The sequence below is a fragment of the Protomyctophum parallelum genome (genome assembly GCF_964188405.1).
Source record: "Protomyctophum parallelum genome assembly, chromosome: 6".
NCBI lineage: Eukaryota > Metazoa > Chordata > Actinopteri > Myctophiformes > Myctophidae > Protomyctophum > Protomyctophum parallelum.
Genome location: NC_139701.1, coordinates 13,467,150 through 13,480,700, shown reverse-complemented (window position 1 = coordinate 13,480,700; position 13,551 = coordinate 13,467,150). Strand labels below are relative to the sequence as shown.

Genomic DNA, 13,551 nt, shown 5'->3' with positions numbered 1-13,551 from the left:
CGAACGTTAATACACATGCGTGTGTGTGTGTGTGTGTCTGTGTGTGTGTGTGTGTGTCCGTGTGTGTAACTGTGCACACATGTGTCAAAGTCTAAATATTATAATGTTGTGCCAGTGCCGATGTGTTCTTTCCTTTTATCACCATATAAATTTGTACATTCAATTTCTCTGTCACTGTGATATTTGTCATGCAATATCATGTTCTTATTTCCCGTGTTACAGATAAACAGTACAGGCACCACCACCAGGGCCTCAGGCAACATAATAGTTGCTCTGGCAACCGATCATCTCAAATTATCTGAAATCTGATCTCTAAATACTGCGAAACAGTCCGACATGCCAGGCTCGGCTCCAGGATGAGATGACTGAGGGGGCTCATGCAGGGGGCAGTTGAAAATGGAAAACATAGTTTTTATGTAGTAAACATGTACATAAAACTTAATTCTGTACGGGAACCCCTTTTGGTATTTTAAGCATTATTTTATCCTTTTAGCTGTTGAAAGATAGCAGATCTACAAGCTTGTAGGTCTGCTATTTTTGAAAATGTGCCTCTAATCTTATATTACAGAGTGAACATTTTAACTAAAATCTTTGCTTCTGGGGATCAGGTCCCTGGAACAACATATTTCCAGATGGGCGGAGGCATATTACATATAGTTTTTGGGGTCCTTGACATGAAATATTGAGCACTACTGAATACTGATACAGAAACATAAGGTCAGGATTTTAAAGAATTCTTTAAAATTTTCATGTCGGGCCTAAAATGGGTTAAACTGAGGGCTAAACTGCAGGTGCCTGGCACCCTCGTGGCGCCGGGCCTGCGACATGCACAGTAACCAAAGGTTACTCGCTTGCCTTATACACTACATCAGCTGCTTGTAGCGGACCCAGCTGGCAATAAGGAGTTGGAGATCGACTGATGAATTTTACCATTTTATTGTAAACTGTCACCGTGAAAACTGAAAGAAAAACATATTATAATACATACATCAAAGATCAATAAACAATAAACATCGCATCAATAACTCACATATCAGTACATCATATATATAAGCAGTTTCATATATAAAAGTAAATCATATTTATGCATTGGCATTGCACATTTCCCATATATACACAGCCTACATTTCTAATAATCTACACAAAGCATCCAGAATCATAAACCACCAGCCCACCATAACACATTACACAATAGATCAAGACCATAAACCTCAATATAACATTTATAATAAACTTCTAGGGAATTCAACAACAGTACAGACAAACAACAGAGTAGACATCCAAACAAAATCCCTTTTTCCCCCTTCCAGCTAGGCGCTAAATCATTGAGATATGAACCGCTCGTCTCTCTCAAGGTCCATTCTTGTGTTCTCTCAAAGTTACCTGTCCATGGGGATCGCACCAAACATGTCTAGATTGTCATGCGATTCCCCATGCCCGGCATGCCGTCCGTCCATGCCAAACAATTCCTCCCCTGCACATGCTAAGATGGATTTAAATAGCCCTCTCTGATGACAGCCGGAAGGAGCTGGCTGGCGCTTCCGGCCATACCCTTCAAAATAAAGTTCAGCCTTTTCTGGGTCCGTTACACTGCTTCATATACCTTGTTGCTACATATATGACTCGAGCAGGTGAGAAACACGTAGTAGCACTTGACCCGGAAAATAGCAGACGTACACAAAACTACTTGCAGCATCAGCTGTCAAAAAACCACGCTTGGACTCCACACGGGTGCAAATTACAATGTTCTACTTTATGGCCCTGGCCCACGCCACACACCTGTGTTTACAGATGAATTGTCAGGCTGTACCTTAGGCACACATGCACAAGCATGCACTTACACACATGCGCACGCACTCACGCACACACGCGCACATGCACACACATGGCCACACGCGGCAATGACCATGGAGTGGAAAATCCTAGGTTCCTTGTTTGTCAAACAGTGGCGAAAAAAGAGCATGTGTGATTGAAGGCAGTGGGAGGGAGGCTTATTTGTCCGAGAGACACAGCCATGTGGTTTAATAGAGAGCAAACACATCAGTGGCAGACATACGAGGCTGCCAATCAATCACTCACTTTGTTGCCCGTCACTGTGGCGACTGGCCAGGGAGACAAACAATAGCAAACGAGAACCTAACAATCTTTGAAATTTCCATTTTATTTCTGAATAGAAAAATATTAGCCCCAAAAAATATTCCTTCACCCGAGTCTATGCAAAGATATTCGGCAGTCATGTAAGTTTTCTCAGTGCCAAAGAGTGAAATATCCGCCAACGTCCCCTTGTCACAGTTAGGCCCTATAAGTGCAGTTTCTAAATAATATAAACAAGTAGAACAAAAATTAAAACACACATACAAAATAAACATTGAAAAAGTCTGAAGCTCATCAGTAGTATTCAGGTCTGGTACAGTCAATATATATATATATATATATATATATATATATATATATATATATATATATACATACATTTTGAAAGCACTTCATTCATACATACATACATAGCCTAATAGCCTAAATCAATACAACTACAGCATTTAAATAATAACTTCGATAGCATACAAACCAAAACACATTGAAACAGCAGTCAAACCCTTACTCTAAGGTCAAACCGTGAAAACAAGACTACAGCGTGAGCAAAAATGTTGGCTTCCCATCAGGTTTCATTTAAATTAATTTGAAGAAACAAATCTCATGTACTTTTGTATACTCAAATCACAACATGACACACACGGATCAAAGTCCTGTTCTGAAGATCATCAGTGATGGTTAAACTCCTCTCCTCACGCGACACATGAATTTAAATGAGGACAATCATAGTTTTGGTGTAAACTGAACTGGTGGTGTAAATGGCTACATATTCTAGAACACAAACTCATCACTCGTTGAGCAACAGGCCTGGCGGATCAATCATTTTGTGAGAAGCTCAAGAGTTGTCCAATAATAATTTCTGACCTTTACAAATCACTATTATGGATTTACTCCTTCACGTGTGATTTGTGCAGTCCACTTTGACGTTTACATATTTACTCTACTGCGAGTAGATTAATAAGAATGTGGGAAGTATAAAGTTACTCGGGCGAAAGGGCAAGCTTTCAAAGCAAACGTTGCCATGTTGTGAACATTGAATGATAGTTGATACATGATACACACAAACGGAGGAGGCTGTAATAAGCTGTCCAATATAGTGAATCAAATGAAGACTTTAGAACTCATAATGAGGTATCTGCCATTCATGAACAGCAACACCTTCCACCAAAGTGATCGCTAGACCTAGAAGGGAAAACTAATTCCGGTACTTGTATGACAGCATGACAGTGAAAGTGAAAACGTTTTGGGTTTTTTTTTCGTTTAAAAAAATAATAATTACAGACTACGTTTTTTTTTTAAATATAAACTTCAGACTATATATATATTTTCCCCGAAAGGATATATTCAATTTAAAAAAACAAACTTTTCAAATTGCCACCCATTTCGTCCTTTCCACAAGTTTAGTTACAAGAGTGAAGAATACAGTATGTAAAACAAAACCCGTCTTTAGACAGAAAGACGGACACAAAAAAACTGCAGCGGATGGAAGTGTCCATTTCAAGGACAGTACCAGTGTACCACCCACCATAGTGGGCTTACTTTTCCAAATGTTCCCCTCTCAGTCCCCCGCTTGCATCGCCTAATTGGGTCCTAGGAATTTAATGACAAAGATAATGACAATTTTAATGAACGTGGGCTTTGTTACTGTACCATAACCATGCCCAGCAGGTATCCTCATAACCCCGGCACTTAGCTTAGCCATTGGTTAATTAATTGATTCAATAACATGTTTAATATTAAATTTACTTTAGAGAAGCACTTTTTACCTTCTATATTATGATCATATTTGACCAAATTTGACTGAGGGACTGCCATTGGATTTTTTTGAATTTTCGCTTTTTCATGTCATGTGAAAGCAGGGAATCATAACTTCAAATTGACATATTGGTTGTTCAGTTTGACCCACCCAGTTTTGGAGATATGGCTTATAGAGTAATGTCTTGCAGAAAACAGCGAGTTGAGAAAACAGGCTTGAAAGGTTCACTTCTGTGGTCTCTAACATTACACCTAGCTACATGTTTAAGCATTTGTTCATATTTACGATTTCAGCTCTGACACTTATTTCAGACATGCTCTATGTGAAGAGTCAGTCTGCCTGTGCTATTAACTCATTAAAACAATGGCAGGCTCTCATTCAAATCTGGTGACATATATCTAGGATGGGGGACATACGTGTCCGGTTAAGACTCAACGCGTGGCTCCAACATATGTATCCGGTTAAGACTCAACCCGTGGTTTCGGCGTGTGGTTAGGTTAGGGTTTGGGCCCTGGGCAGGATGTCGGACTATTGCATGTCGGACTGTTAGGACGTTCGGACCAAAGATATGCACCCCTCTCTCTTCACGCCTGTGCTGTAAACACCTATAAGACTATAGCAGGGTGATGTGAGGACATAATGGCCTTGTTGTTGCTACTGCACACATGCCAGGGTGCTAACGGTGTAGGTGCTTAATAGACTTTATAATTACATTTTGTTTTATAATACAATCATATAGGACTTTTCTGTTTGGATGTCAAGGCCAGAACGTTTTTTGCCACTTTTTACAACTTCCGGGTACGATGATGTCACGCGCATAGCATCTATTGTGTAAAAAAATGTGTGTGTGTGTGTGTGTGTGCGTGTGTGGGCAGCTAGATGTGCTCATGCAAGCATGTGTGTGTGTGTCTATGCTTTCTTTGGAAGTTACAAGTGTGTCTACAGTATGCCCGCATTAGTGGAGTGAGAGTGTGTGCATGCATACATGCATGCGTGTGTGTGTGTGCGTATTTGTCCAACATGCATGTCTGTATTGGAGACCCTCTTCACTTGTAAAAGTCATTAGTCGCTTCGTGAGGATAGAGTACTTCTGGGAATCTGTCGCAATTATGGATCCATTATGCATTTCCATCACACCCACACTCTTCTAACGTAACCAAATGGGAATATAAGCTCAAAAGAAACTCCGGTTGAGGGAAGCAGGCGCTCGCTTGGCTCAAAGTCTCATCCGTCCGTGCTGTAGATTCCTTCAAGGGTGTCCCTGTTGGCCACAGTTTCCTCAGTGCTGCAGTGTGAGCGGGAGGTGACGATGGAGCAGGACCTTCACCACATCACCTCCTCCTTCGTGAACACCGGTGGAGATGTAGGACGTTTAACTCCTATAGCGCCATTGCCGAAGATCATTGTCAATTGAAGCCTAATTTTGATACTGACGCTTAACGCCATTGCCGAAGATTAATGGCAATTGCGCTTTTATAGTGCATTCGATCGATCGAGCCATAACGCTACTTATGTTAGCCGGTTAGCTAGCTGTGTTGGTGGCACAGCACTGGATCGTCCATCTTAGATCGCCGTCGCCATAATAATCCATTCTATCCGTTTCTTTCAATCGCCTGTATCTCCTTATCCTTGTCCCAGATGGCATCTTGGTCAAAACAACGTTTCTTTGACGGCACAGAGCCGGCGATGTGGAGCTCTCCAGTGCACCGGCATAGATCGATCATGTAAACAAAGCCTGTCTCGACTCCGTCGAGTGTCCTAGGATAAGCTACTTCCGGTAGACTTGAACTGTGGCTTTTCAAAATAAGAGCTCAAATAAAATAAAATGCTGGTGTGAATTAGATCCTAATTTTTCAATAAATGCTAGCGGAGTAAGAGTTAAGGAATTAAGACGTGAATACTCTGGGAAGTGGTGGTGGAGGACATTGGTTTCTAACCATCCCTGCTCAGGAGCCAATCACTCTCGTGTTACTTCATATTTCATCCATCCATCTTCAACCGCTTATCCAGAGTCTGGTGGCGGGGGTAACAGCTCCAGCAGAGAGCTCCAGATTTCCCTCTTCATATCTAGTGTAATAATAATAATAAAATACAACAAGCCACATGCTCCATTTGGATCAACGTGATCTGATGAGGGCTTTGTTCAGGTGTTACCAAACCTTTCCATGTCAAGGTCGAGCCCGAAATAGCCGTAGCCTCTGGTTGTGCCCCCTCCCCCCTATTTTGAAATGGCTTTTTTTTTGGGTTTAAAAAATAAAACAAAAATCACACTCGTGTGAAGTGAGGGGAGCCTCACTTCTTTAAACAAACATTTAATGTTAAAAGAAAACATTAAAAAGTCCATATACTTGGCTGCCACATGACATCTAGTGGGCTGCTGTTTTGTTTTATTACGTCGTTAAAAGTCCATAGAATTGGCTGCCATAATAAGTCATTTCCGAAAGCCAGACGTTGGCTGGAGGCGGAAATAAAAGGCAAAAAATTTAAAAAGTCTTTGTTTTTTCTTCTTCACATTTTCCTCTCTTTGTCGACTGGCACCCCCCGGGAGGAAAACCACTGGTCCAGAAAGACAAAGGTTGTTGGTTTTATCTTCCATCCAATCCAAAGGATCAGACGCAGGTGGAGTAGTTCAGATCACGCCGTACTCCTTGAGAGACGTGAACAGCACGGTGTCCTTGACGTCGCTGAAGACCTTGCGGATGTTATTGGTGTCGGTGGCGCAGGTGAAGTGTGGGTACAAGGTCTTTCTTTTGTCCCTTTTGGCCCTCTTGTCGTGGCTGCAGGCCTGCTGCTCGTACATCTTCAGGATGTAGTTCTTGGCGTCCTCCGCGTCTCGTTTATTGCCTGAAAAAATAAATAATATAAGTGAGGGGCGCTCTTAATATCTTATCATACATCATCTCATTCCGGCCAGTCATAATCTGCCTCCTCTCTTTTGTCTTCAATGTTGTGTTACACAATGTTTGTGTTTACACAGACACTCAAAGCTGGCCATTCATTGTCAATGGCATTCAGTGTTTGTGTTAACACAATGTTAATCTCAAAGCTGGACATAGGAGGGGCTAGCGCCCCTCAAGGAAAATGAGGCCTGGGCCGTGGCTCAGCGGTCCAGGCACCTTGGCATTTATTTATGGGGCACAGGTGTCAGAAAGAATATTTGGGAACATTTCTGGTAATGTTTGTGCTGTATTATGAACTTGTGAACGCAACACCGCCCCCATCTGGCGGGGACGGGCGGACAGTGTTCCATTCACCTCCACCATCTGTTCTCTCCCCTCCAGGTAGGATTGCATCCAGCTCACCGATGAAGAACTGGATGCACAAATATTAGGAAACGTGATTAAATGTGATAACATTGTTGAATATTGTGACGACGACGTGACTTGCAATAAGTACAACAAATATTGAAGCATAGGCCTACGGTTTTGTATGACTTTCTCTGCCTTAGGTTTGCTGTTAACATAGAAACCAGACAATGAATGCCAGCCTACTGTATGCACACGCTGAAAATAAAAAATAAATGATATAATACAAATTCCATTCTAACATGTTTTTTACTGAAAACATTGCACCTGGCTACAGCTGCTATTGACAGCGAGCAGTTTTCTCACGGCTCCCGCACATTTTCTTCTAATCTAAACAGGAAAAAAATGTATCCTTTATACCTGGATTGTTGAAATTAACGAAACAAAGAAGTTAACTAATTAGTAGTGATTGGCCAAATGTGTTGATATGCAGACTGTGAATACATGGCACATGGCATTGAAAAATAGCAGATCTACAAGCTCATAGTACGGCACCGTGCTACGAGCTTGTAGATCTGCTATTTTTTTAAATGTGGTGCAAATCTTTGAATATATATTCTTTCAGAGCGATCGTTTTTAACTCAAATATTTGCTTCTTGGGGGGGGGGGGGGGGGTCCCTCCCTGGAACAACATATTTTCAGATGGGGGTCAGCGGCCAATTACATATATTCTTTTGGGGTCCTTGACATGAAGTAGTTTGAAAACCACTGATATAGAAACATGGGGTTTTTCAGAAAACTGTCATGATTTAGAAGGCATTCGTAGAATCGTCAACTGGCCAGCATGGAGCCATGCCATAAACGACTCATTATTTCACATCGCTTATGGGGAAGCACAAGAGCACTCTAGCTACTGTACCATTTCCCCCACTGCAAACACACACACACGCATGTACGCACACACACACACACACGCACGCACACACGCGCATGTACGCGCACACACGTACACACGCGCATGTACGCACGCACAGTCGCACACACACACATACGCACGCACGCACATACATACTGGCATATAATTGCATGTGTTATTTCACACTCTTACTCTCGCTCTCTCCGTCACATATAGATGCACACACGCACCTGCGCAGAGAGGGTATTTAAGGTTGCTATGGGTAACAGAGGGAGATGGGGTCTCGGAGAGAGGCAAGATCTAGTGGACAGTACATTTACTTTGAGTATCTGTACTTTTGAGTTAGTATTTACAAAAGTATATACAAAAGGAATAAAGAATAGAAGTCCCGGCGTGCTCAGAGTGGATTTTAAGTCAATTGCCTTTATTACATTTGGGCTAGAGCAGTGGTTCCCAAAGTGGGGTCCGGGGACCCCCAGGGGTCCTTGAGCTAAATGATAGTTTGGAACCAAATTAACCCTTATGGGTCTGTAACTCTGAGAGTGTACAAATGGAACCAAATGAAGCCGTTAGGGTTCATTTGGTTCCATTTGTACACTCTCAGAGTTACAGACTCTAAGATTTTACTATATAAATTTGGGTCCCAGAGATAGAAATGCCATTAAACGGGGGTCCGTAGCCTAATGCATGTTAAACGGGGGGGTCCTTGAAATTAAACGGGTTGAGAATCACTGCTAGAGCCGTAAAAAACTTCTCTCATGGCGGTTCCCTGGCACATCTCTTCAAATGGGTACCCACAGGCTAATTAGTGTCAATTTGGGGGTCCTTCAGCAGATAATGGATGGAGCCCGTCTAACGCCCGGGATTCAAACTCTGGCCTCCCGTGTGAAAGTCCAACATCTTAACCACTAGACCAAAGGGATATCCCTCTAGACCGGGGGGGATATTAAGACTTTTGAGGTCATCAGGCAGAGGCTCTGAGCCACTCTGCTACGCTTGCACACCACAGGTACAAGGTAGACGTTCCTTATTGAGAATTCTGACAACGTTTCCTTCTATTTGATCTTCATCAGGTCATGACCTGATGGAGATCAAATGGATCAAATAGAAACGTTGTCAGAATTCTCAATAAGGAATGTCTATCTTGTACCTGTGGTGTGCGGGCTCCATCCATTATCTGCTGAAGTTCCTTTAGCCCAGCACCCAGCCTGTCTAACCCATTTTGGGGCGGGAACCCCTTTTGGTGTTTTAACTAAGCATTATGTAATACTTTAGCTATTGAAAAATAGCAGATCTACAAGCTCATAGCTTGTAGGTCTGCTATTTTTGAAAAATCGTGAAAATGCGCCACACATCTTTGAATATATATTCTTTCAGAGCGAACGTCAGGCCTAAATGGGCTAATTTGGGGGTCCTAACGATTGGGAACCACTGGGCTAGAGACATTAAAATACAAATACCGCTATTGTACCTTTGCCTTCACTACATTTATAGGAAGGGAAAAAGTACAAAGTAGTTTTTATGTCAAATTTGAATACAGCAATCTATTGACATTCAAAACAAAAGTGTACTGTCAAATTTTGAATACTTTTATATTAAAATACAAATACCGGTATTGTACTACATTTTTAGGAAGGGAAAAAGTCGGGGGGTTTTTTACGTCAAATTTGAATACAGCAATACTGTCAAATGTCATTTTGAATACTTTTATTTTAAACAATGCACTTTCGAATACTTTTGTGACCCGTCTCGCCCAATATCCAAATTGTCCCAAGTAAAGCCTGATTCAGGCTTCGGTGTCATGCTACGTGTCTTGTGCGAAACTTTGTCACAAAACCGTTAATATAGGAATAAAGAAAGTGAAATACAGAAAAGAGGTGCTGTGGCTAGTATTTAAACAAACGCTAATGTTCATAGGTTCCGTGGAAGCCGAGGCACAGTGGCGCACAGTGGAGGACGCTCACTATCAGCTATAGTGATAGACAGAGCCAGGGAAAGCACAGGGACCAACATTACTTTACAAAGTACTTTTTTGTATTTCCACTGTGCTTGTGTTGTTTCCAGGGGTGCCATGATAGGGCAGTGCAAATAACTGCATCTCCTCCAACCCAATACGAAATCATAACAACAACCCACATCCATATTGTGAATGCTTGTGAACAAACAGCCACACATGTAAACCCTGCACACACACACGTGCATGTTCGTTCATAGACATAAAAAGAGCTGTTGGGTTACATACTGTGCAATCACCCAAATAGCTATTTCTCTCTATTTAGTTAGATACCCACTGCCTACACCAGCATGTACGCACACTCACACACAGCCTACCTGTGAAGTTGGGGAAGTGCTTCTGCAGGTCGGACGTCTGGACCTTGTCAGCCAGGATGTCAGTCTTGTTGAGGAAGAGAATGATGGACGTGGTGTTGAACCAGGGCGAGTGGATGGTGGTGTAGAACAGAGCCAGGCTCTCGTCCATGCGGTTCTGGATGGAGACACAGGGGAGAGGGTTATAGGGCGAGTGGATGGTGGTGTAGAACAGAGCCAGGCTCTCATCCATGCGGTTCTGGAGACACCGTGTGGGGTATGGGGAAATGGACAGGGAAAGACATGACCGGGACTCACTCTTTCCCAAAGCTTTCGCCCGGGTGGGCGTGGTTTTGAGGTTATTATTTTTGGAAGGTTACGGTTAGGTTTAGGCATAGTTTTAGTCGAGGTTATAAGGTTAGGGTTAAGGTTAGGCATATGATATAACCACAAGAGGTAGTTTCAGACATGAACAGCAATTGTGAGGTAGGTTCAAATGCAACGCTTGGCCGCGCTGCAGCTTAAACATTGTCAGAGGTGAGCAGGTAAACATTTTAATTTCATTTGAGCAAGAAGATAGATAATGTATACTGCACTACAAAGTCAAAGTGCAGTAACTACACACAAAAATGTGACTGAAAATGTGTTTAAAAGTGTTTCAACTGGTCAGCCTGCATATTACACTAATTATATTGTGTAATTGTGTATCTGTTCTTGAGGTAATTGTTTATCCCCCAAAAATCACAAACCACAAATTAGTCGGTGTGTCCAAAAACGTATATAGTTACTGCACTTTGGCTTTGTATAGGGCAGCTAGCTATAGAGAATTGTATAGGCTGGCCATTTGGATTACGAAGAAGAGCAGAGAGAGAGAGAACTATGCACAAAAACAAATTTCACACACTCTTTTACTCTGTAAATCTGTGATGTGACAATAAGGCAGCAGTTCCTTCCCCATACAGGGACGTGAGGCAGGCAGGCATTTTGGACCTGGAAGGATTTCAGATTTCCATGAAAGAGGAGGACCAGTATCAGGTGTGTGTGTGTGTGTGTGTGTGTGTGTGTGTGTGTGTGTGTGTGTGTGGGGGGGGGGGGGGGGGGGGGGGGGGGTCTCGTGGGGTACGGAAGCTCAGAGGACGACACAGTGGAGGTTAATGAATGTGCAGGCAGTCTACAAAGTGGCTGTGAGAGATAAACGGCTTATGTGTGTTGTGTTGCGTGTTGTGTGGGGGGGCTGGCTGGTGGAGGGAATCAGAGAGAGAGAGATAGAGAGAGAGAGAGTCGTGTTTTCTGTTTTCTTACTCAACAGTGAGACCTGTTGACGGAGGAAAGAAGTGCCTGTGGGGGAGCATAATACTGGGAGAGAGGTTTGGCACGTTGTAGGGTTCACTACTCGGGTTCCGAGAATCACAGGCTGACAGGAGGAGTGAAAGCCTCGGGGGGGTTATGAATCATCAGAGAAAGAGACAGCTGGACAGACGGAGAGATAAACGGACGAGAAGAAACACAAAAGGCCTCGCTGAGTGATAGAGACGCCATCAGGCAGACAGACTCAGAGACAGGCAGGTAGGTTTGTGAATAGAACGATATGACACAGGGAGGACAGTGCATACTAGACAGGTATAATATATACACACACACGCGCGTACGTACGCACGTGCACACACTCTTACGTCTGTCTCTCTCTCCTCCAGGACCTGGTCGTACTCGCTCAGGGAGGCCAGGAATATGAGCGACGTGACGTTTTCGAAGCAATGAATCCACTTCCGGCGTTCTGACTTCTGTCCGCCTACATCTACAATCCTGATGGGGGGGGGGGGGAACGGACAGGAGAGAGGAGGTAAGGAATACAGTATATGTGGTGCAAACATTAAATAAAACATAAAGTCTCAGGTAGGAGAGATGGAATATAAAGATCTGTCAACATTTTGAACCGTCGTTCGTCCAGGGAAATGTTTAGACTCTAGTCTAGACATTGTTTTTCAGTTCCACTGGTCCTTCACGCTCCAGTCTTGCGGTACTGCTGCCCCCACTTGTGGTCAGATGTTGGAAAAACCCCCGCTCACACTCTCCCTTGACTGTTTTCTCTTTCATGTCATCGTCCACAAAAAAGATCTATTTTTGGTGAAAACCCCAAATGAGTCATCTGTGTTGTAAAGCATGACAGGCATTTGAGGCCGTAACAGAAGCCTGTCATAGAATGCAGTTTCAAATGCTTATCACAAAAGAGGCTATAATGATGGGTACCACTTCTGTCTACCTATTACAAAGAAATTGATTATTAATTTTTCTATGTTGGGAATGGGTGCTCAGGTTGGGGAGTTTGTGTGGGCTGTGACTGAAAATGGGATCCCACTGCGTCCGAATCAATCAGACAATATGTCCTTCAATGGCCCACAAGAGTCTTTTTCACAATGTGGTGGTGAATGGTGTTGGTGTTCCATTTTGGTCCCATCCATGACAGCTCGGTAATGGACACCAACCTGAGTGTGATGGTTTTGACGTTAAAGGCATAGTCGTGGATTCCCGTGGTGGGGAAGCGAACTCTCAGCACATCCTGGGCTGTGGGGACGTACTCCGGAGCCGCTATGCGGTCCAGATTTGTCATGTAACTGAGAGAGAGAAAAGGAGGGAGGGGAGGGAGACATTGAGAGAGAAAGTCAGACAGTGAGACGCGTACTATATTGGTGATACAATTTCTATTCTGGAAGGCGTTGATGGGCTCCATCGGTCTTGGACTTGGCAAAACATCAAAGTGTGTATGGACAACATGTTTAAGTCGCTTAGTCATTTAGTATTTAGTTCAGCCTCGACCGTGTGAAAGAAACTCAACTGGAAATTACTTGAAAGGATTTTAGAATGGTAAATGAGAGAGAGAGAGAGAGAGAGACTGAATGAGTCACTTTCACTGTATGTTCTGTTGACGTTTTATGGCTTCTGTTGAATCAACTTGTCATTAACTGAATGTTGACTGACCGTCTCTTATCACACTCACCTTGATGACTGGCTGACTGCATTAGGTAAGGTCTTTGACACCAATAAAGTCTACGTTGTACTAACACTTAATCATTTTGAATAGGTTAATGTATAACATAACAGGGTGGCTCTATCAACTGGTGGTTTTCAATATGGCAGAGAAAAGTCATAAAAGGCTGAGCTTTCAAATGACTAGCCCCCTCCAGTGTACACAGGAGGAAATGAACAATAGGCATAGGGTTTATTTATGCAATGCC

The 13,551-nt window shown here is 43.0% G+C and overlaps 1 protein-coding gene across 4 annotated transcripts in view; it reads right to left on the bottom strand.

Moving 5' to 3' along the window:
* Positions 1-920: 920 nt before the first annotated feature.
* gna15.1 (guanine nucleotide binding protein (G protein), alpha 15 (Gq class), tandem duplicate 1) overlaps positions 921-13,551 on the bottom strand; it is a 20,769-nt gene continuing 8,138 nt past the window's right edge. For all 4 annotated transcript variants that reach the window (XM_083767543.1, XM_083767542.1, XM_083767541.1 and 1 more), the window contains 4 exons: positions 12,802-12,930; positions 11,992-12,121; positions 10,343-10,496; positions 921-6,694 (listed from right to left, as the gene is read on the bottom strand). In XM_083767543.1, coding sequence (XP_083623669.1) covers positions 6,480-6,694; positions 10,343-10,496; positions 11,992-12,121; positions 12,802-12,930 — 628 coding nt within the window. In that variant the 3' untranslated portion in view covers positions 921-6,479. The remainder of the gene's footprint in view (positions 6,695-10,342; positions 10,497-11,991; positions 12,122-12,801; positions 12,931-13,551) is intronic.